This window comes from Phalacrocorax carbo, chromosome 27, assembly GCF_963921805.1.
Source record: "Phalacrocorax carbo chromosome 27, bPhaCar2.1, whole genome shotgun sequence".
Taxonomy (NCBI): Eukaryota; Metazoa; Chordata; class Aves; order Suliformes; family Phalacrocoracidae; genus Phalacrocorax; species Phalacrocorax carbo.
In genome coordinates this window covers 1,569,495-1,593,626 of record NC_087539.1, presented here as the reverse complement: position 1 = coordinate 1,593,626, position 24,132 = coordinate 1,569,495, and the positions used below count along the sequence as shown (strand labels likewise).

Here is a 24,132-nt window from a genome sequence, read left to right as displayed (position 1 = left end):
GTTTGGTGGCTCCAAAGCGGGGTATGGAGGGTGTCCCCGAGAACGGCACGTGACGGGTACCACGCGCGGCGGATGCGGTTCGAGGAGGGCGACACAACGCAGCCGCGCTGCGTCCCGATCCACTTCGGGACAGGCAAAGAAGAAAGAGATCCTTAAAGCTTTCTGCTCCCCTATGGAAACAATCAGCGGCGCTGCTAAGTCTTGAGGCTGTCCCAGGACAGACTGAACGCCAGCACACGTGAGATTTGAATTTGGACCTTCTGGCTGTCCTGGGGTGATCCCAGCCGAGCTGCGATCCCATTCAGCAAGAGATGGGCTTCTCCCAGTTTGGCTGCTACCCAGAGTGACAAGCCTCCCAGTAACACTGGTAAAACTCTCTCTTATAGTCAAACCCTCAGAGATGTGTCACGGGCAATTTCTCCACCTCTGAAGGACAAGAGAGGTGTGGCTGCACTCCAACCAAAGAATTTTGCTTCAAATGTTTGGGGTTTACTGGTGCTAAAGGGATTTAGCCCGAGCAAATTAAGATAATTTCCCACCTTAATTAATTCTGCTTTCACTTCCTGGCACGTGGGAGCCCGGACTCCTCCGGCGCAGCGAGGAGCCTCGACTTTGCACAGCCACAGCAGTTGGAGCTGTGCAAAAACACAGGAAGGATTTTGCAGCATTTCTTTGTCATCATCAAAGCCCTGTCCACGAGATGAAGAACTAAAAACATCCCAAAAAAAGGCCAGAACCCGCTTTCATGGCCATATTTCTCTATCACAAAGCAAGAGGTGACCTTCCCCATTCCCTTTCCCCACGACACCACTTTTAATGCTTTCAGAGCTCCTGAAACCATCCCTGTTGAGGGGCCAGGGGTTATCTTCCGACGCCCTGCAGCCCTACCATGATACCTCCACACACATGTCCCCACCACAACACGGTGCCAAAGGTGTTTATAACACCAGGATCCCACTTTGCCTTCCCAAAATACCTTACGTTGCGCACCGGCAACCTCACCACAGCCTCACCCCGCCACTGGGAACACAGGGCGTGGGTGCAGCATCTCCCCCAGCACTGCTGAGCACCACGAGTCCAGCCACGTCTGCGCGTCCACTAAAAGCCACGCCGCAGAAGCATCTCCTCCGATGGAGCGCCGAGCCCCCGCCTCGCACACGAGGACGCGCCTGAGCCCACCGGCTGCCAGCGAGGACATGGGACGAGACGCACCTCCGCTGCCAGGACCGCAGAGGAGGGGAGACCTCCGGGACGGCTCAGGCCAAGATGCGTCACCCCCCTGACCTGGGCGGAGCAGGACCGTGCTTCGAATAGCAGTAATCGTGCCTATTGCACAACTGCCAGCGAGAAAAATCCCCTCCCCTCCCCTCCCTGCCCACCCCACATCCCTTTGAGGCAAAAAGGAAGAAGGCTGGAAACATCCTTCCTCTCCTCCGGACAATGCGATGGAAATAGCAAGGGAGGAGCGGCGGCGGAGGCAGCCTCGGCTCCGCGAGGATGCAGTGCCTGGCCAGCAGCAAGGCGCTGCACGCAGCTCCCGGCTTCCTGCCATTGTCCCAGCCAGGGGCCGAGCCCCACGCGGCTGCCCGCCCCGTACTGCAAACCCAAAGTCGCCTCTTTGCCCCAAAGGACTGGCCCCGAAACGCAAACCTGCTGCCACGTCCAGGAGGGGCGGCCGCAGGTACAGGCGCCACCTTCAGCCGGGACCCCCAGGCACAACGAACGGCCAGGTCTGGGGTTTAATCCGAAATCCGCTGGCGGCCACCAGCTGCTGTGGAAACAGGGTGATCGCTGCGCGCAGCCCTGCAGAGGGGCTGGAAACCAGAGTCCCTGCAACAGGCGCAAACACCACGATAAAATCCACTCCTGAGACCGGTGGGATTTTCCACTGCGGGGGGGGGGGGGGGGGAAAACCACCAAGACAGCAGAAGACACTTTCTCTGGGCCCAGCCCGGAGGGTGAAACAGAGCCCCTGGGGAGCAAGTTCCACCCTAAATTCCTATTTTCTCCTCCAAATGGGAGGTGCACGTGTTCAGGCTCCTCCAGCACGGACGTCAGCAGCCAGAAACCCTGCAAGGACCAACGCAAGCCCATCCTGCTGGAGGAGGGCTGCTGACGGCAGCTCGAGTAGATGAGGGTGGCAGAGGGACCTGGCCAGGGCAGAACCACTCAAAGTTATGAACCAGCCCCCAAACTTGGGATTGCGACTCAAGTCGGTACCAGTATTGTTATTCACCTCCTGTTTTGGAGGTCTTTGCAGGTTATCACTTGCAGCCCTTTTTCAAGATCAAGGTGGTGATGGAAACTGGTTTTCTTTTAAAAAAAAAAAACAAACAAAGAAAAAAGGAAAAAAAAGCCCATATATACATATATAAGGCTTGAAATGCTTTCAGGACCTGAGCTGGGCTTTCAGGACCTGAGCTGGGCTTTCAGGACCTGAGCTGGGCTTTCAGGACCTGAGCTGGGCTTTCAGGACCAGCACCACCCAAACAAGCATCACAGAGCCAGCAACAGAGCCAGACCCACAAACCCTTCATCGCTCCCCACCACCTCCACAGCCTCAAACGGCCACAGCAGGGAGAGAAACAGGAGGAAGAGGATGGCCTATGCCTCACGTCCCTCGCTTCTCCCCACCACCACCCAGCCCTGTGACCCTGAAGCGCGGGCTCCGCGGAGCCCACCGGAGCAGGGAGACGAGCCCTGCGCAGACTGGCTTCTTTTTACCTGCCAAAAAGCGGGGCCAGGCACTCTGAAAGCCCGGGCTGCTCGCTGAGCTGCTGGCGTCGCTCCCGAAGCCTGGCCGTGCAGGCAGCACTCCGGGCAGAGCTGCTCTGCTCCCTGAAGGCTCCCAACTACATTTTTGCCCCGCTGATGTGTTAAAAATAGAAAAATAGAAAATAGAAAGCATCGGCATTATTGTCCTGCAAGCAAATATAGAAACATTACGTGCTCGCCATTAAAAATCTATGCAGCGGCGACTTATTCTAATACAGACACATAGGAAAGCTCTATTTCTGGAGCAAATAACTTGGGAAGTCAGCGCAACAGCCTTAAGACTATTTGTTATACTGACGCACCGTGGCATTAAACCCTGGTGGTGAACTTGCCTTCCCCCTCCTCTCCTCGCTTCCCTGTTTGTTTTGGTTTATTTTTTTCTTTTTTTTTTTTTTTCTTTTTTTCAGGCTTTTACGCATCTGCCGCGGGCCGCCTGCCTGCGCTGGCCTCTGAGAAGGGTGCACAGGCTTGCACGACACTCCCACAGAAGAACATACTGCCCCGGTGCTGCCCTCACAGATGGGAAAGGAAGCGTGATCCAATTTGGGAGTGGTCTTGTCACCATCCTCACTTAACACTTTCCAGCTCTAGGGAAGCACCGCTGCAGGAACGCGGGGGATCGCCATCCCTGCGGCACGGGGAGAGGGGCTGCGCAGAGCGGGAAGCTGGAGGCAGCCGGACTCTCCATCCCAGCTCCGGTTCCCAACAGGTAAAAGCGGTTTGCATGCTCCTTCTGCAAAAGCAGTTTGCGTGCTTCCTCCTGAAGGAAAAAGCCACCGGTGACCTCAGTGGCAGGAGACCTGCTGAGCTTCCCGTCCCCCCTTCCCTGCTCCTGTCCGTCATCCCTGCTGACTCTGGAGGGAGGGGGGCCTCCGCCTGAACCTCATTCTTGGAAAGGGAAGATTTCTACGCAAGCTCGGCCTTTCCATGAGTGTTTGTGCTAACACACTGGACCGCTCCCACCCAGCTGGGACCGGGCTCTAGATCCAATTTCATTTCTCAGGAAATCACACGGGAGATGAGGAATGTGTCGGGTCACTTCCAGCTCCAGGCAGGAACCCTGCCTTCTACAAAAGCAGCCCTAGGAGAGAAAAAGAAACCCATCGGCAAGGGCATGCCTGCCCTTCCAACGGCTCCCTGGAGAGGTGCCTAATGCGGAGACGCACCAGCAGGACCCACCGCCCAACACCGAGCCGGCTCTGCGGGCTGCCACGCTCCAGACTCCCCTCGCCCCGCAGGCACCCAGACACCGACCCACGTGCAGCGCCGCAGGCATCGCTTAAGGGATCGCTCAACTCCCAAACGAAACAGCCTCCGGCCTCCAGCCTTCACCCGCCTCGCCGAGGGCAGCAGCGCCCTGAGGGAGGGCCTGGGAGGAGGCTGGGGTTGAGAGGTCACACCATCATCCCCAACACACGGCAAACATCTCCCGCTCATCGCCTCTAAGGCGGCGAAGCTGTAAATACGCTCCTGCAGACGCAGCGAATAGACCAAGCATAACTCACTTCACCCCCCTCCCCTTCTCCCCAAAACAAAACACACACCCAGAAACAGAAGGAAACCAGTCAGGAAAAACCCAACAGTAATTCAACAACTATTTCAAGCGTTTTCATTCCCAGGAGGAGGCTGCCGTGCTCTCTGCCACATCCCCCAGCCGTACCGGAGCTGCCCGGTGCCCCCTTGCGATCCCGTGCCAGGTGCCGGTGGGCCAGCCTGCCGGGGCCATTCCCTCCTCATTTCAGACCGTGCGCATCTCAGCTGGCATCCCAGCGCGAAGGCAACGCCAGATTTCTCTCTGCTGAGCCAATGCACTTGGAAATGCATGACGACTTCAGCAGATTAATTGGAAACACAGCCTGGGTGTTGCAATCCCAGGAATGACTCCAATTTCAGGAACAAATGTTTTCATCTCTAACTGGGAGCAGTCACCCAAGTGGAAGGGCGCATTTTTGTTGCTGTAGCTCACCCCTCCCCTGGTGCGCGGGCGGGGGGAAAAGCGCTGCATCTCACCCCGACGGGGCTGCTGCGCCGGCGCTTGCATCACCGGGGAGCTGCGGCTGCTGCAGGGGTTCCTGACGCTGCCAGCCGGCACCCGAGAGGGGCAGCCCAAGGTTCTCCTGCGTCGATCTCCTCCTGCAGCGCTGCATCATTCCTGACAGGGTCTGCAGCCTCCTCTGGCAACAGCAAGAGGTGGGAGAACAGGATGGGGCGTGGGGGTCCCCTGCTGCAAGTCATCAGCTCCCCAGGGATGGCCGTGGGGCCAGTGGAGCCAGCACCACAGCTCTACAGATCAACAGCTAGCTCTTCCACTGGGTCCCGCTGCAAATCCGCACGCATCACGACGGCAATGTTTCCAGGTGGTTTCCCAAAAGGCTACTGCCCCCCCCAAAGCCCCGGGAGGACCAGCTCCACGGCTCCTTCCAGCAAGGCTGGAAAAGATGTCCTTTCTCTGTGTGACTCTTGCACCTTCCATACTCACACAGGGAAACTCTCACCCCAAAGAGTCCCAAACCGTGCTTCTGCTGAAGGACAAGGGCTTCGAGAGCTCAAGGATTTGATTTCTGTGCCCACAATATCTGGAGGTGACTCTTCTGCTCTACATCCAACGGGTGGCGACAGCCGGGACCACCGTGCCACGCACCCCTCAGCCATGCTGGAGGAGACGCTGATGGGCAGCTCAACTCAGCTCCCAAAGTCAAGCCAAGCAGTTTGAGGAAGAAGGGACATATTCCCACAGCAAAGGTCCTGGACTGAACTTGCCAGAGGCTGAAGATAAATCCCCGTAAGACCATTCACTCCATCTAGTGGCAAGCCATTCCCATACTTCCATATTATTCCGCCCCCCCGCCTTCTACAGCAACAACTCTCCCCTTTCCAGGAGTTTCAACATCAGTTGCCATTTCTTTGCTCAGCCGTGTTTGCTGCCAACCTCCCATGCTCTCTTAGGTGGTCCCTCTGCAGCCATCACAGCTCTTGATGTTCTCCCTTTGCTGCCAAAACCAAAAAGCTCTTCTGTGGCGCAGCAGCTGTGCAGCGGCTTCCCCGCTCCCGAAGCTTAAGGTGATAAGGGAAGGAGAAGAGCTGGTCTATCCACCCTTGGAGCCCTGGCAGGGAAGTCTGCTCTGATATCCTGCTGCCAGGGCTCCCGCAACCCAAGAAAAACTGTGTGGGCTGTGGAAAGGGCATGTAGCTGCCGCTGGAGGGAAAAAACATGGCAAGCTGGGAGCCCAGGGACAGGCTCAGGGAGCAGCCAGCTCACTCGGCTCCGGCGAGCCTGCCCAGGTGGGTCAGCAAGCACCCAAAAGGGAAGGAGGGACTGGCTCCGGAGGTACCGCGGCTGTTTTTACCGATCCCTGTCTCTGCTGCGGACAGACGTGGAGCAATGCCTGGGTAAATGCCTGATTTGGCGAGCTGCAGCAGGAGACGCTCCTACAGCGAGTGGCGGGGATCTGGAACTAACAGCGAGCAAGCGCAGCCTAGATGGAGGCCATGATTTCAGCTAGATAAAAAGTATTTTAATCTTCTCAGATAAATCAGCTCCTGCAGGCTTCATTTCTGCCAGCTTCACCTCCTCTCCCAGCTGTTTGGCCTCCTCTTTCAGCAAAGCCATGCCAGAGCTGAAGCCTGACTCAGGAGCGGGTGCATCCAGCAGCAAAACAGCCCTGAACTGCCCAAGCCCTTCCTGCCTTGCCCCAGGCTTAAATCCACCGACCCCAGCCCCAGATCCAATCCCCTTCTTAGCCTGTGCCTCACAGAGCTCTTTTTTCCTGCCTGAAAGCCACAACTCCCAGCCAGACCTTTGGGTTGTGATTTCTATTCCTTGCCATAAAGTTCCTAACCCTTTTCTTAGTGCAATAAGAACTTCTAGACACAGAGGAGCTGCAAACACCCCCTCCCGCTAAGCCACCGCCGCCCCCTGCTCGCGACCGTACGCACCATGCGGTGCCACTCGCTGCTCTCACCCAGGTCTCCTGCTTCCCGCATCAGCCACCTTCCAGCCACGGCAACTTCGGCACACACTTCAGTCGAGACTCTTGAAAACAGCCCATCAAATGGCTTCCTAAAACACAAATCTACTGGAAACTATTCACCCGTGACCAAAGCCTCGCCTCAAAGTCACAGAAGTCATAGCTTTTCTGCCGTTAATTTAGATATTCTGTCAAAATAAAACCATCAGTTTTTGTAATGAGATACCATTTACAGAGCATTGCTCATCCCAGAGCCTGCTGTGAGATCGTTATCCGGGGTATCCCTATCTCTCTGACTAGGAGATCTATGCTAATGCTAAGTACCTCAGGAAAGCAACCAGCAGCACATAATTGGGAACCTCTCCTCTGAACCGGGCTACCGGTATCAGACTGGTCGGGGGGCAGGTGAGCTCTGGCCAAGCCTCATCTCTCATTCCAGGGTCCGGAATGCCAAGAGCTGCTGCGAGGAGATGAACATGGAAGTCGCATGGACAGGGGGGAAAGCCGTGGGGTTTTGCAAGGATCTCCTCTGGCAAGCAGCACTGCTGGGAGGCCTCCCCCACCGAGCCAGAAGATGGCAGAAGGGAGGACATGCAGATTTGTGCAGATACAGCACACACCCAAGCTCAAACCAGGCCTAGCCCACAAATCCTTCTGCAAGTTTCTCTGTCCCACCTCCAGATGTGCCAGCACCCCATCCTACACCCTGCACCCCTCCCAGGCTTCTCCTCAGACACACCCTCCACCTTCTTCGTTCGCTTGGCACATTGTCCCAGACACGTCCGCGTGGTGTGAAATGGCCTCTCCGTGCCAGCATCCCAACCTCTCCAGCAGGGAAGCAGCCAAGCGCTATCACTTGTTCCCATCGCCGTCACAGGCTATCATCCAGTCTGGGCTCCTGCAGAAGAGAGCGCGAACCTCCACCCAACCAGCACAGTTACTCATGAGTAAGCTAGATCCAACAAGACATCCAACCCTGACAACAAGGTCCCACCAAGAAAAAAAAAAAACTTTAAAAATCCTCCCAGTTCCTTGATCTTGACAGATCTTTCAAGGGTCCATCATCAGCACGGTTACAAATCCACACCTCAAAACACAAACAGAAGAGGCAGCCAGTAAAACCGACAGAGGAGCTGCAAACGAGACTTACAGATCTTTGGCCAGGGAAGGAGCAGACTCCAGACGCCTCCCCAGGGACTGCCTTCTGCTGCGATTTGACACAAGAAAAGGTCAGATGTGGCACTGCTAGGACCGGTCACGTAAGGTGGACAGGGCCAACACAGAAACCGCAAGCTAACCTCTGCCTCCAACATCGTTGTCTTGGTCCATCAGCCAAAGGAGCTGATGCTTTGAGTCTCCTTTGCCAAGATAACCAGCCTGAGCCTCCTCCTCATCTCTCCCTGCAAGGCAGGTCCTGCATTTTTGTAGTTTTGAGTCTTCCATTGAGTCACTGCCCTTTCTGAAGTAGATAGTACAGTGCTGGCCACAGCATTAAGACCACTCAAGTCATGAGCTAGAGAGGCGATGATGTCTCCTTACTCCTACTTCATGCTTCTTGGCATCACTCAGGAAACACAGACTTGGAGCCTTCAACCCCGTTCAGTTGTTTTTGAGGACTCGGAGCACAGCCACCATGGCACTGCCCGAGCAGCCCAGCACCGCCTCTCTCCTGACAGCTCGGTTCCTGCTCGTGGATATGGATGCTGTTGATTTGTGACAAATACACCTCTACTAGCAAAACCAGCAAGAAGTACAAACAGTGCCGCATGCGCAGGGAGACAGAGGGCAAAGGACGCCCAGGAGAGACAAGCTGCAGCATCTTAACTGCTCGGCCGCATCCACGTCAGGAGCACTCTGCAGCTACAGACCAATGCAGTGCTCCGAGTCTTCAAAGTCTAAAGATTAGTTTATCCTGCCAAGGAAGAAGGTTAACATTCAGCTGCAGTATTTACAAGAGCAAGAGGCACAGAGCTGACGTCTAGCTCCCCGACTCTGCAAGGCTCCTACCTGTCAGTACAGGGCTCCTCGGGTTGCTGCTCGCCCCAGAACTGGGGGTGCATTGCAGCAAGCTCTCTCGGTGACAGACGAGACGCAGAACAGCCACCCCCTGCTTGGTTACAACCCACTATTGGTATTTATTTTAATCAGAGTAACCATATGGTGCGACCGAAGTGCGAAAGCATGTCTCACGAGCCCCTACAATCAGCATGGCAAGCTTGGGGGGGGCAGGAACAGCCTCTGCAGGATAGGCTGGGAGGCGTCTGCAGACAGCACGTGCAGGGCTGGCCATCACCAGAACTCCCCAGCCCCCCACACCTCATCTGGGATATACGTGATGGTGCCCTAACTATCTCCCAGTCGGTCCTGAAAAATAAAACTCTGGATCCTGACTTCAGGGTAAGATCCAAATCCACCAGCTACAGCTGCGATTCATCTGCCAGAGTGGACGTTTCGGTGCAGATGTCTGAGCTGGCTGCAGTGACACCAGCAATAATCCCATCACGGACATCCTAAAACAGTGCGGGTTTTCTGCCCCAGCAGCGCGGCAACGTGTGGCTCGGGCTCAGATGTAAATGCCATCATTGCAGACACCTGAAACTCAGGGAGTTAAACCCGGCCCGCATGCTGCTCCTGAGAAGCGAGCGGCAGCTCCGCCAGCTGCGCGGATCCGCTCTCTCCCGAACCTAAGCGAAGGCCAGACGACTGGTTCAGCCCCCTTTACAGGAGCCCGAAAGCAGAGTCCCCGAAGCGCCTGTCGAAATCCCCCGCGAAGCATTCCCACTGCAACGGGTTCGTTTGTGCCAATTTCACAACTTCTCTGAGACACGAGTTTAACAAAAACCCTTCTTACAAGTTAAAGGAACTTTCCAAGGCTCTGTGTTGCGTGTGGAGGCTACCTGAGAGCCACTGGAAAACTGAGTTCATAGCTTAAAGATGACAGCATCCTCCAGGTGTGCAAAACCCTGGGGTGTAACAGCACTTTGGGGTCTGAGCAGGAAGATGCTCCAAGCACCTTTGAAAGCTGCAGCCAACTCAACCCCAGATGACACCAAACTCCGCCTGGTCCCTCTCCCCGAGCACCCCCAGATTCTGGGGCAGCGCACAGCCCTACGTGTGATTTTCTAGCACAAAACCAGGCCCAGTGCTGGTCCGGCAAGCGCCAAACACCCGCCTAGCTCAGCTCTGCCACCCCAGCAGGACGGGCACAGCCACGCGGCGGGCGTTTGCAGGTGCTCCATGTCCGTACAGGTGTACGAATTGGATGTTTGCCTTCCTGAGTGTTTATCTCCGGGCTGTGCCTGCACACAAACTTATCTCCAAGGGGAGGGGTGTGTTGCTCCTGCACACACTGTTATCTCGAGGGATGTGGGCCTTCCTCCGGGGCAAATGCCGCGTGGGTGAGCTTAGCCGCAGGCCCCACGGCTTGGTACCTCAGTCCCTGGCTGCCAACAGTGGTGCTGGGGCCCGCAGGAGCGCTCCTGCTCCTCTCCATCCCTCCTGCCCTCTCCCTAGCTCAGCCCCAGTCCCCTTTTTACTGCCCAAGCAGGTGATACTGGAAAATGCAGCAGTTCTTACAAGGAAAGGGAGGGAGACGTGGGAAGGGCAGAGCAGGAAGGAAGGAGGGATGGTGGGGTCCTAACGGAGGAGCACTGATCCCCTCTGGACATGTTTGGGGTCTCCCCACAACTCCTCTTGACAGAAGAACATCAGGAAGAGCCCCATTTCAATGTAAATACCTCGTCTCTTCATCACCTCACCCCAGCCCTCTAGTTCACGGAGGGGACAGTTAACTCAGCCATTTCTAACATTCATCTAACTTGGCCAAGCCTGCCCTCACCACTGGACCTGTCTGGGCCCAGAGTGGTCTCCCTGCTGCAGCCCAAGGGCATCAGCTGTCCGGAGAAGGGAATAACTTGCTCTCACATCACCGCAGCATCACTTGGGGCCTCAGTCCCCTCTGCATGCGCTGGCACTGCTTGGCTTCACGGGGTGCAGCCCTACCACACGTGCTCTGCGGTCCCTCTGGTGCTCCTCTGTCACTCCACAACTTTCCAAAACACCCAGAACAAGCTGTGGCAGAGGCTCCCACAACACAGCAGGAGGGAAGGATGGCTCCTGGCCTCCCAGACAGCGTTCTCGGCAGTGCCCAGGGACATTTGCTTTTTTCACAACACCAGGATATTGAGTCACGGTCAGCCTCCCCGAAGCCTGCGCTCACCCATGCAATCGCCCAGCTGCTGGGGCGCACATCGGTGCTCGTCCTACCCAAACCACGGCTCCGTCTCCAGGCTACCCCGCGCACAACTTGCCCCTCTCCCCAGGCTCAGCGGCTCTGAACCTGCCGAAATGGGGAAGCTGGGAAATTCCTCTTCTGGCAGAGCTCCCGAGCGAACACAGCTTGTGTATTCATTGCCTCAGATCTACCCGGTCTCCTCTAATTTGCCCAAGAGCCCTCGGCCTCTTACGCCCGCAAGTTCAGCTGTCATGGGCTGTGGGAAACCTCAGCTTTGCAAATGCTGCATTTACAGTGATGCAACTCAAGACATCTGTCATCCAAAGCTGTTTTTAAGGGGGCGAGGTTGATTAACCAGCCTGGATTAGGAGTTGACCCTTGATGCGGACGGCAGAGGCCAACGGCCCGCGTCGCAGCCTACATGAGCTGTAACCCTACCTCCCTTCCTCTCCCTCCCCCACAGCCCTGGTCCCTTTGCTCACACAGTTCCTGCAATTCCCGGCCCTTGGCTTCGATGCATTGCACAGCTTCCGCCACCATCTGGGCTCCATTTAGGGGAGCTGATGTTTTTCACAGGGCTGTAATCTAAACTTTGGTATTGAGTTTACATCTCGCATACCAGTGTCTCACCACTGAGCCTGGCCACGCAGAAGGGGTGTCTCGGCTGCCAGGCTCTGTCCTACCGCAGGAGGATGCGGCGTGTCGGCGGCTCCACGTACCTGGGAGTCGTGCTGCCATGAATGCGGGAAAGGCAGACCGAGAACTGGGGATCCATATCCACAAACCACCTATAGATCCAGTGAGGCCCCGAGCCTGTGAGTAGGCATGAGCTGGGAGATCCCAAGCAAGCTGGGAATCTGGTCAGCTTCCCCTGGGAGCCCGGGGAGGCTGCAGATGGGAGTCAAAACCCTAAATCAGCATTACACAGGCTCCATCTCTAGCAGCAGGAAATTCTCCTAATTTTTGGCCTTAAACCCTTATCTCCATCCAGACACTGCAGAGTCTTCCAGAAGCGTCAGGTCCTGCAAGCGGTGATGGAGGTTGCTCTTTGGAGGGGGGCTTCTTCCGTGGGGGCAGGGAAGGGACACCAAGAACCGCTGGGAGCAGACAAGCGTCCAGTGTAGCAACACAGGCCTGCTGCTGCTCTGCTTGACCCAGACTGAGCAGATACAGCCTTTGAAGCCAAGTTCTACCTCTGCCTCCACCAGCAGCAATCCCAGACTGCCCACAGGCTGCTGCCCGAGCCCCTGCAAACCACGCCTGCGGAGCAAGCGAGGGAGAGGAGACGCAAAGGGATGCAACACCACCGTCTCTGGTCAGCTGGCAGAGGCCAGCTTGAGGCTTGCCCTTGTGACGCACAGGCACGCTTGTCCTCTCCAGCTGCAAATGGACAGCCCAGAGCACGGCTGCCAACCTCTTTTGAAGCAAAGTTTGATTATAAATACGGCCGAGTTAAAGAGGTTTGAAAAACCATGAGCGTCCCCCAGTTACGCATCACATCAGGTCACGCTATGAGCGAGTCAGTTATGTTAGCGCAAACACCACATCACCTCCCACTTCTGTGGGAGATGGGGGTTGGACAACCCCTTGCTACTGCCACCTCCCTGACACCCTGCCTCATCTCCCATCGCAGTTTCTCACCTCCCGTACCATAGGCTCCTCAGCTCTGTCCCTACAGCCCTAACCAGACAGCAGGAGGCCAGGCTTATGCCAAGCTCCTGCGGGTCCCAAGTCTCACTTGCCGAGGCAGCTGGACCCACGCTCCACCTCTAACAGCCGGAGCTTATGGAGAAGGAGAGCAGAACTCCATTGCATGTTATCTCCGCTGGCCAACTGGGAAACCAAGTTCTGCAAGGGCTTTTCCGGGTGGAGAAGAGGAGGGGTACACCTGGGAAAGCCTGAGTAGCTGGAGATGGGAGCCTAGGACGCAGGGATGCACAGCGGCTTCTGCACTGCCTGGTCCATCACTGCTTACATCCAAAGCAGAGCACAGATGCAGTCAGATCAAGCAGACCACAAGCTGCCGCGCTGTTTAGAGAAGGAAGTGGTCTCTGCTGGGCCAGGGCCCAGAGCCAGGGGTCTTTCAGCAATGCCATACGCAGCACCGCCGAGGCTGTAGGCACCTGCTCTCACAGCAGCCTGTCCCACAGAAGTGAGACACGTCGGGTGTTTCGGGCAGCAAGATCTGCGCTCCCAGGAACGCGCCAGGACACCTACTTAGACTGGGCTACTACCAGACTCCTCTCCACCCTCTTAGGCTCCTGCTCCAGCATATATTACAGACATCAAAACACACAAAGAGTCTTTAGCACAGAGCTCTGAGCGAGCTCTCCTTTCCCAGACCAGCGCCCTATTAAACAACAGCATCTCCCACCTCACATCCACCTATTCGCTCCAAACCAACAGCAGAGTTGACTGGCCAGGCTGCGACAGAATGACGGACCCACCACACGGTTCAGCAAGGCTCCTGACCCAGCTCCAGGCAGGCAGGGCTGCCAGCGACGACCAGCCGCTATCCCAAGATGGACCGCCGGAGCAGCAAGCAAATGAGGGCAGCACACAGAAACCCCAGCTGCACGCAGGCCCGCACCGTGGAAGCGCACACAAGAGAAAAGCTAGCTTCAAAGCCAAAAAACGCAGGCAAGGTGCTGCCTTTGCACAGGGGCTGGCACGACAGCTCCTCTACGAGACACCGGCCCGGCTCTCCAGCCCCCACAGCTATTTACGAACTGCGAGGGCTTGCAGCTGCAGCACCGCCCTCCAGCCAACACATTTTGCCAATGGGCACAACAATTTTTGCAAGAGCGCTGCTAGCAGATCCCAGGCTGTAAGGCTGGTCCGAGCACCGTTGGGGCAGTGGCATCCCCCAGGCACTGCCCTGCGCCCCAGGACCTCGCCTGCTCCCCGACACGTCCGCACCAGCCTTCCTCCACCCTCATCCGCCAGCTGCAAGGTGGGCAGAGCCCCAGCCAGCATCCAGAGGAGCGGCTCTGCTATCCCGCCGGGCAGCCAAGATGGCTCGATCCCAGCAATCCACGAGGCTCAGCCAAAACCAAAAAATAATGTTTTCATACTTTGACTTTTCAGGCAGGATTTAGTCATTTGTGGACACGAGGGCTTGGCGGGACTGCGCTGCCTCCACTTACCTACTCCAGTAAGCAGCTGTTTACGACAGCAGGGCCTTGAAGATGGAAGGAGAGAGAAGGCTTGTGATTTAATCCAGGTGACTAATTCCTGCTCCGTTGAGGAGGCACCCAGCTGATGAGGAAGGGGGGATTTAGCATCCCTGCACACCCATTGCAGCCGGTGCACAGCCAGGGACGGACCCGCTGCACGAGACAAGGCGTCACAACACAACCTCCACCGGCTCCGCAATGAGCTGCCCGGACAAATCCAGCAGGGACTTTTGCCCCGTCTACCTAATGGCTAAAAAATTAGTTATAGGCAGAAAAGCCAAACCCTCTCTGAGTACACTTGCTTTAAAGAGGCAGAGTGGCTGAGACCTGGTCTGTCATACTAGAAAAGCAGGTTCCATCCCCAGATTTGTAAGGGTTGTACAAGCCCTCTTTGCTTATCCCTGCACTGGGACACTCAGAGTCTGCCCGACACAGGCAGGGAGACCTGAAGTTAAGCAGTAATCGATACAGGCTCATCCTGGCTAGCTGGGGGTATCCCTCAGAAATCCTCCGTGCGATGGATCCATGGGTTTGGCCCCAAACTGGCCCAGCCTGGGCCTGACAGGCAAGTCACCGAGCCAGCTTAATGCCTATGAAGCTCTTGGAAAGGCTGAAAAAATTCAGTTTTAAAAAGAAACTGCATTGGCTGAGGATCCATGCTGCTGTGTCCCCCCACCCTGGCTTTCCCCTCTCCGGCACCACGTGCTTGGTGCCACCTTTTGGGCTCTCCTCCCCTGTGCTGCAGCTCTTCGGGCTCAGAGCAAGACCCCCCTGCATCTCAGGAGCCAGTCTTCATGTTCGTAGTGCTGAGGTTTGCCTCCTTACCCCCCTTTCAAGACCCCTCTCCCACCGAGTCCCTGGGTCTGGCCGTCCACAGTTTCACGCCTGTGCTGGAAATCAAAGCATGGAAGAAAACCCTCCTGCCGATGACCAAGCTTGATGTGCCGCCTCCACACCAGACAAAGACAGAGGTAATAAACAGCCGAGCTCACCATGCATAGTGTGGCTGTCCCATCCCAGCATCCTGCAGACCCCCTTCAAAATTCTGTATTTGAGGTGGAAAGGGTCTCTGGGTTATTTTTCCCAACCCAGGATATGCAGCCCTGCATCTCCCCACTCTACTCAAGCTCCCAGACCAGGTCACAAGCACCGCCGGGTGCCGCCAAGCTCTGGAGAAGAAAGCGATGCAGTTTATCCATTGGGCTTTGCAGGAAAGAGCTCACATGGAACTAAGGAAACAGCTTCTGCCACAACACAACCTTATTCTGCCACCACTGTTACGAGCACCTGTTTGGTTCCTCACCCAGGACTTACCTTAGTCCTAAAATCACCTTCCAAGCACCCCAAGAGCCTTGGCCATAACGGCTTCAGAGCAAGCCCAGCTCCAGGGAGCCCCACGGAAGTCACCGCCAGGGCAGGAGGAGACCTTGCAGACAACGCACAATCCTCTGTACTCCTCAGTACGCTCTGCTGGGGCCACAAGCCCAGCTCTGAGCAGCCAGGCCAGCCTGCAGATCTTCTCTAGAGGAGTCAAAGTGCCAAGAGCCCTTGCACTCAGGAGCCAAGGTCTGCTTTAATCCCCTCATTCTTATTGAGTAACAGTAAGGTTTGCAACTGCTGCCATGCAAAGGGCAGAGCCATCTTCACCTTCCAAGGCCTGGCCCTCTAGAAAGGATGGACTTCCGTCTCGCAAACACGTCCTCAGTGCCCGGCGGGACCGAAGCCACCAAGCCACCACATCCCTTTCTCGGTGTCAACGCAGGGCCTTCGGCGTGGGATGAGACAAACTGGGAAGGCAAGTTACGAACACACGAAGGAAGCTCCACCAATGCCTCCAGTCTGCAAGAGCTCGACGGCTCCCAGCATCGCAAAGGCAAATGGTTTATCCAGCCGCAGAGCCAAACCTCCCTCCAGCATCTGCAGAGGGTGCCGAGAGATGGGCAGGCTCTGCAGCACACAGCCTCTGAAAAAATTGAGAGAAAAAAAGGGAAATTGCAAGAAGCTACGAGGAGTTTGCCACCACTGCGTCACGTGTCTAAGCCTGCTGCTTCTTCTGATGAGCTCTGACGACCGGAGGATGCGAGCTGGGAGAAGGACTAGGCTGCAGGAGGGTGGGCGAGGCTCACCGTGTGCTGGCACTTCCTCCGAACCGCTAAACAACAGCACATCTGCTGGCGAGGCCTCCGTTACGGTTAGACAGGGCCTAACTGCGTGGCCTCTCTGCACAGAAAGAGGATAAACCAAGTCTAATCTCAAGTGCCAGAAGACAGGGACAGCAGGAGAGGGAGGGAAAGGGAGAAAAAACTGGCCTGTTCATCTCAGCAAAATATTAGCTCTGGTGCAACTCCCCACCTTAGCGTCAGATTAAAACCTTTTAGGCACGAGCCCAAGGCTTATCTGCTGCTCCCCTCCCTTCTCCCACATTTCTGTTATTAAACCAACTAACACTACTTATCTACAAATCCTGCCTCTTAAACCAGCAAAGCCACACCGCGGTTCCTGCAGTGTCAACACTCTGCCGTGCCCACACTCCGCCGTGTCCCTTTGCTTAAGCGGGGAGCCCAAGGGGATGCCAACAGCTCGCTCCCCACAAACCACGCGCTGTCTGCCTTCAAAGCTCATCCACGCCGCGGGTCCCACCGCGATGCGGCTCCCACCACGATGCTCTGCAGCCAGCGTCTGCATTTTCACACGGCGATCAAACCACTCAAAGCATCCCAAAGGCTTCATTTCCGCAGGAGCCTACAGCAAAGCTGGCGTGGAGCAAGGCTTCAAGGAAAGGGAGCTATTCCAGAGCTGTGCTTCGTAACCAAGTGTGGGATAAAGCTCGGAGAGGCACGCAGAATTCAATGAGGCAGCCCACGGATCAGCAGCACAACACCCATTAAGCCCAGGCCACTGGCGGGAGAAGTTCCTCACCGAGGAGCCTCTGTGCCCTCCAGGCAGACTCCACACAGCAGTTGTACAGCTGTCCCGAATTTGAAAGACAGATAAGGCTCAAATGATTCATTCAGTGTAAACCTTTATTTCTTCTCGCTTACCCAGAAGGAGCCAGCAGCTGCTAATGCTAAACTGGGCCAGCTCCCAAGCGCAGACAAAGGCCTGCAAAAATGGGTTTAAGGAGGAACTGATTGTTCAAAAAGCAATCCTAGAAGAGGGAGTTAGAAAGAGGGAGTGCAGCGCAGCGCAGGAGGAAGAGGAAGCCAGAGAGCACCTAAAAATAAATTTTAAAAAAAGCAGTCAGGCACAGGACAAAGGCCTCGCCTGCACGTGACCGTTACCCGCAGCGTAGGCAGGATGCAAACTTGGTACACAACACTCGCTCCCCAGCAACCCCACGTACAGAGCCTCAACCACCTCGCAGCACACAGCGAAAGCCATGGCCGACACCTTTCGCCCCCAGGACGGGCTCGTTTCTCCTGTGCCATAAACCCCTCGGGTGCAGGATGCTGCTCCTGCCTGTGCCCTAACCCCAGCACGCTGTGCCTGATCCACTCCTGGGTGGGAAACCATCCAAGCCCAGCACAGCTGGCATCAGCCAGCTCCAACAATAGTTTGAAAAGCTAAAGGAATTTAAACAAACTCTGGAAAACAAGATCTCTCTCAAAATGCACTCTCAAAAATAGCTAAGTCCTGCTGAAGGACTAGCGAGGGGTCCCTCTGCATCCATCTAGGCAGCACCTTCATTACATCTGAGCAAGAGCTGGTGGGTAAATGGTGAGTTCCCAGTGAAACAGCCAGAAACGGCTGAGCAGGTAACAGATGAGCCTGTCGTGTGTTTGCTGGTACAACTGGGACTGATGCTACCTGCTCCTCTCCCTTGGCTAACAGGGCTATGGAAAGCTCACACGTCGGCACCAAGCTGGGACCCTGCGTACGGGCGATCAGAACCACAAAGCCCTGCCCCAGCGGTGGCTGTGTCCACCAGGCGCAGCTTAGAGCCTCAGCTCAGGCCCACGTGTCGTACAGAAGGATGCTCCCGTGTACACCTTCAGCCAGCCCACCCGACTAGTCAAGATTCAGAGTCATGCAAGGAAGGAGGAAATCTCCCAGGGATGGGAAAGGCACTTACAGGACGGGCTGAACATCACCAGCGCAGCAGATATCTTCAGCCTCGGTGCGACACTCTGAGAACATCCAGCTAGTTCCACTCCCGGGAAGCCGCCGCTCCGCATCCCACATTCACTTCTGCTTCACTCCTGCCACGCATGTATCTGGTCATCAGTGCAGCAGTAAGATGCATCTGATAAGGCTGCTCATAGATGGGTCAGATGCAATAAGCCACTTAACAGACTCGCATATACTGAGTCATCCCGTCTCCTGAGCCGTTCGCCGCCTCCGGAGCATGTACCGGCTCCGGCAACTCTTATTTGTGCTCACATAAGTGTGGCCTTCTTGTTGAGCGCACAAGTCTGAGGCTGCCGGGCAGGGCTCTGCCCAGGCTGTCCCTTCGAAGCTGCCATGAAACGCAAACAAATCTCCTGCATGGCATAAGTTTGCTAGTCTTTACCCTATGGTCCTTGAACTCATGACTACTGAGTAACGCGGCTTGCTCAGCTAACCAGCAAGCTAAGAATAGAGACCTTGAAGTGAAACCTACTGGGATTGGCAGCTATTTTGAGCGCACTCAGCCGGCGGGGCAGCGTGACATAAGAGGATATAAAGAGGAAACTCTGCACAACAACTCTCACCTCACCAAGAAAGATTTGGGTAACAGAAGGTAGAGCCACTGCGTGTGCTTTTGAGGCAAAGCAAACACTGTGGCAAATCCGCGAGGCCATCTCTGCACCGCTTTGCCAGCTCATTCCTCAAAACCCAAGACACGGGGTCTGTGTTTGCAGCAGCACGACACCAAGCAGGTCGTCCCCTGGCACAGCACGAGCCCCACAGTGCCCTGAGTGTCCCCGGGACCGGCCAAGCCCACCAAGAACTGCACAGCTGGACCCCAACGGGCACCAGCCCAGTGTGGCTATTGCTCCTCCCCACCTGGGATCCGGCAAAACCCCAGCAAACCGCCTGCCGTGCTGCCCGCACCGCCGCCGCGCAGCCCACGTCGAGCAGAGCGTGTTGCCGCAGGTTCAGCCTGCCCAGGCACCTGGGTGAAGCAGGGCTGCCAGAGATCCTGACCAGGCGCTCGCAGCCAGCCGAGCCGAGCCTCAAAGGGAGCTGACGTGACCAAAGCAACCGGACAGAGCACCCACAAACCCCAAACCTTGTCTTTGCTTTCTAACCTCAAGCGGACCCTTGCAGCCCTTCAGCAAAGCACACCCTTAGAAGAAAGGGTTGCGATCGTACGCAGTCGCCAGATGTGTTTAGGAAAGATCTGGTCTCGGTTAGCAACCAACATTAAGGCTAATGTAGGGAAATTTAAATGGCAACACTCAGAGCGTATTTCATTTCAATCCTTAGATACTGGGAAAACAAACATACAAGCTACGGTTTCTGGAAATCAAACTCGCCACCTGAGACCGGTCCCTGCAGCAGCTCTCTGCTAGCTCACAGCGCCCGGTCAGCATGTGCGTCTGAATACTCGCGATGCCAGTACATTCTGCCAGCTTACTCAAAACCTAAAAATATATTTTCTACCATTTTTCAGAGAGGAGTAAGCCATAAGCAGGGACTGACAGTCTTCAGTGCTACATAACTGAATTCCCCACACCCACCAGCTCCGTCTGTTATAAAAACATCCTCCAAAACTTACACGGGGCGTCTGAGGGAACACGGCACCTCCAATTCCAGTTGTCATCCAGACAGCAACTGCTTATTAAGGCCTCTGTCAAACCGCCTGTATTAAACCACTGTTTCAAAGAGGCTGAGCGCTCTGAATAAAGATCACCGGCCGCAGATTTGCTTAACGCTGCAGTTCAATTATTACAGCGGCGTGAGCCAGTGCTGCTGCCCTCTCTGCCCGCCCCACGCCAGCAGGTGACAGCCACGTGGCTGCAGGGACCCACAGAAAACCCAGCCACCCTGGCACTGTGGCAGGGACCATCCCCCAGCGTGGGGAACCCCTCTTCTGGGACATGGCCACCTCCGGCTGGCAGCAGCTCTGTTCTGCAGGGATTGAAGTGCCACCAGCAAAGGCAGGGAGGGTCCAGCCTGTCTCAGCCCCAGAGCAGAGGGGAGCAGCAAGGCCACGAAAGAGGCTGACAACAGGTAGATGAGGAGTACCCGGTAGTTTCATCAGGCTTTGATGCATCCCTGAGCCGTGGAGAACTGCATCCACTCGCAGGCTTGGTCTCTGTGGAAGCAATTTTCAACGTGTACGGACTGTACGGCAAGTCTGTCCACCAGCACCTCCACATCCTCGCTTGGGGACCCCTCTACCACCGCAGCAACGTGTTGGTGCAGTCTTGGAAGAAGGAGAACAAGGAGGCAGGCATGATCCTGAGCATTGCAGAAGCCAGAAGATGAAGCAGAGGCTCCTGCATCCAGGAGGAGTAGCATCCGCAGAAACAGTCAGCCCTCCATCCTTGGCATCCCTGGGACAGCAAGGACCCGTATGCCAGCCCTGCCTCAGCCCTGGGACAAGGGCAGAGGGGCCAGAGGACCAAGGGTGAGCCCACACAGCTGGCAAAAAGGACACAGCAAAAGCTGGGACTAAGCAAGGCAAGGGAAGTGGGAGAACGGTGCTTCTCCTCTGCTCTGCGGCAGCGAAGGGGAGGGAGGGAGCAGGGACACACTCCCACCTCCCAGAGAGGCAGAGACAGCCTCTGTGCTGTGAATGTTCCCACCCTACAGCCACTAGAAGATAATACTGGAAAACAGGCACTTTCACTGGCCTCGTAAGTGTTGCTGAAGGCAGCTAGATCAAGAGAATAGTCTATGGCAGGAACAGAAGAGACTGTTTTCACTTGGTAGTTGCACCCCCAGGCTATGTATGGAAACATATCCTCTGCAACATAAGTGTATCAAGCCCTGAGCAAACCTGGAGAATTTACATGAGCCTTGAAGTTTAGGATACGCATAAAGGAAGAAATTCAGAGAGCAATCCTCGCTTTGTCTTCAGCGATGGCTCGGAAGTGACGTTCTCCACATTTTCTGTGCTGCCCAAGGCTTCGCTCTTACGCAACAGCGGCTTTTGAAAAAGCTGCCTCAGCACCAACACTTGCGTAAGAGATTCTCCTCCTGTGAGGGCTCAAGAACATTTCCCCCCGCCCTCCGCCAACCGCTCCCAGCACCACGTCCCGACTCCTTCCTGCAGCATCAGGGAGTCCACTCCTCCCCGGAGGCTGCCGCCGTGCCTGCTTCCACCCTCCGTGGAGCTGAACTCCAAGGCGCTTGCAGGACCGCGGGATGCTCCAGAGGCTCCTCGGACACGCCGCTCTTTCGGAGAAGCAGATGACCCAAGCGACAGGCTGATATCCTTCCAGCTACAACTGGAACACAAACCGGATCAGGACACCTTCCTATTTTATTTCTATAAGCGGCTACCACGCTCCGTGTGGAGGGGGAGCTGCGGGAGAACTGGGGGTACTCGAGTACAAGGGAAGGTGAAGAAAGGGAATAAAAGAGGCAAAGTAGGAGAGGACGGTGGGAGAGCAGATGGATGAAAAGTCCAGGATCACCTAACGTGACCCAGTGAATCAGTACAGGCATAGGCAACCTTGTCAAGAAGCCCAGCTGCACCGGGAAGCCCTACCTGCTTATTTCATGCCTTATAACATCGAGGCATTTCTAAAATAAACAAAAGTTTGGGTCTTGGTTTTGAGGTATTACTTTAGGATAGCTACAGTAAACCAGTAGAGCTTTTCCGACCCTAAGTTACACACCGCGATGCACAAACAGCCCAGAAGAGCGATCGGCTTAGCAGTGCCAAAAGCTGGGAGCCATGTACGGGCAGCAGCGGCTGCCGCTCCTGTCCCACTCATGGCTAGACACCGGGAGGATGCTCCGGGCAGGCACCGCTGAGGGGGACATCCTGCACAAGTAAATAGTTCTCCATCAAGAGAAATAGGTCTCTTGTGGAAGCCAGCACAGGATACTCCCAGTTTTCAGCTCTTTTTACCAGCTCCTGCGTCTCCATCCTCCTGTTCCCTCCCCTTCGCACCCACCTTCCCGGTGCAGAGCCTCCGTCCCCCTGAAGCGCACGCTGTCATTTACTGCGGCAGAGAGGCCACGGGGTGAGCGTGACCGCGTGCCAGACCAGCAGCAGTGTTTGTTTTGCACTGATGTGAGCAGTATTTTGATCCAACTGTGCAACGCAATCCCGTGGAAGAGCTAATTCTCCTGCTGGCATGCGTTCCTGCTCCTGGAGACAAACACCTCACGGGACGAGGCCTAACGTATCTGCCTGTGAGCGAGCGGGGCGGTTCGTTACGGTGCTGTGGTGCAAAAGGCAAGCCAGCCACCGAGCAGGACTCCAGCCTCGGAGACGCCTTCGTAATTCTTGCGTTGACAACAGCACTGACACACTGAGAGCACCATCCACCACGCTTAGCCTTGAACATGGACGGACTAAACTTTTAGGATGAGGGAAGGTGAACAGATACACGTAATGGATGTGCTAAGGCGTTGAAGCGTAACAGATAGCCACTATCTTGCTCCAGCCCGTCCTCGGGCTCAGGACCTCCATGGAGATCCTCACTTTAGGACACTCCCTCCCTGCTGAAGACCTCTCTGGGTGACAGCATGGCACTGACTCAAGGCTCTTTCCTCAGCACCCTCAGACATTGCCCAACAGGGACCGCAGTGACACGGACATACGGCACTCGTACCAGCTCTGCCACCTCATCGACTCGCTTACGGGTACTTCTGCATCATCCTGAGCATTCACCGCCTTCAGCCCCGCTGTGCCAAGGGCTGATGTGTCTTGGCACGAATTCCTCCCCCAAGGTGAGTCTGGGAAATTTCCAAAGTCAGTTCAACAAGCGCTTGGGTTCTGTTTGCTATTTATAGTTTGGCAACTGGGACAATGCCACCCAAGCATACCAGCTTCGCTTGCTCTGGCTAAGCTCAAACGACTGAATCCTGCACAACACACGGCAGCCTCAGAGCTGCCTAAATTCAGCACGCATTCATTCAGTGTTAGCAACTGCTGCTATATTGGGAAGACAGTTTCAAGGGAAGAAGGAGCTCTCCAAGGCAGAGAAAGAAAACAAATCCTTTGCCTACGTTCTGCAGGACAGCGCTGCTCTCCTCAACTTCCTCGGCTCAGCTTAACGAGACCCAAGTTAATGTTAACAGCATTAGCAACTCACACCACACACCACCGGCCCCTACGTGCCTCCTGAACTGTGTAGACCCCCTTGAAGGCTTCACGGCACCATCACATCATAAGCAAATGTCCCAATTCAGACCTTTCTTGAGTGACCTGACACAGTGCAGGCCCAGCCCTGCTCTTCGGGGAAGGCAATTCAGCAGAGCAGCCCGTACACGTCCGAAGAGGTGGGAGCGGGGCGACCAGGAACAAACCACATAGGTTAGGCATCAACAAAGGCAGGAAAACATTACAGGCATTCAGCGAGGCTGCTAGGCTGCAAGCAGCAGGGGTTTCTGCAGTATTTTTAGGGCAGTCAGAGCAGCAAACGAGAGACCGGCCATGCCAGCCAGGAGCTGAACCGTGCGGGGCTCACAAAGCCTCGGTCACAGAGGGCCGCTCAAGTCTGACACAAGCCCACCCAGCTGCAGCCAGACTGTTCAAACTCAGCAAGGCCAGGACACGCTTCTCTGGCCGCCTGTCATCTCCCCCATCTTACCAACAGCACAAAAGTCAGCAAAGAGGCTGTTAATAGGAAGCCGGCAGAGCCTGAACTGGGGAAGGATGCATTCCTGCCTTCAGGGAGCATTGCGAGGTAATGAGACACAGACGTCGGGAAGGACTCAGCAGCTCGCAGGACTGACTCACCTACCCATCCTGTGCTGTCCCGTCCCGCTGTAGCAGAAAGGAGCTACGGGGCTGGATGGAGATCAAAAGGTAATAAATCAGATCAGAAAAACTAAGGTCTTGATGTCTGAACCAGAGATTGAAGAGGAGATT

General features: G+C 55.7%; 1 protein-coding gene across 6 annotated transcripts in view; it reads right to left on the bottom strand.

Annotated features, from left to right (window-relative positions):
* The window catches only part of HDAC7 (histone deacetylase 7), a 95,537-nt gene that overhangs the window by 29,006 nt on the left and 42,399 nt on the right, over positions 1–24,132 (bottom strand). The window contains exon 1 of one of the 6 annotated variants that reach the window (XM_064474363.1): positions 18,226–18,668. The exons of 3 other annotated variants lie outside the window; for them this stretch is intronic. In XM_064474363.1, the coding sequence (XP_064330433.1) occupies positions 18,226–18,328 (103 nt within the window). In that variant the 5' untranslated portion in view covers positions 18,329–18,668. Of the gene's footprint in view, positions 1–15,467; positions 15,491–18,225; positions 18,669–24,132 lie in introns of those variants that run through there. 2 more of the 6 variants (XM_064474364.1, XM_064474368.1) reach the window with 2 other exon arrangements.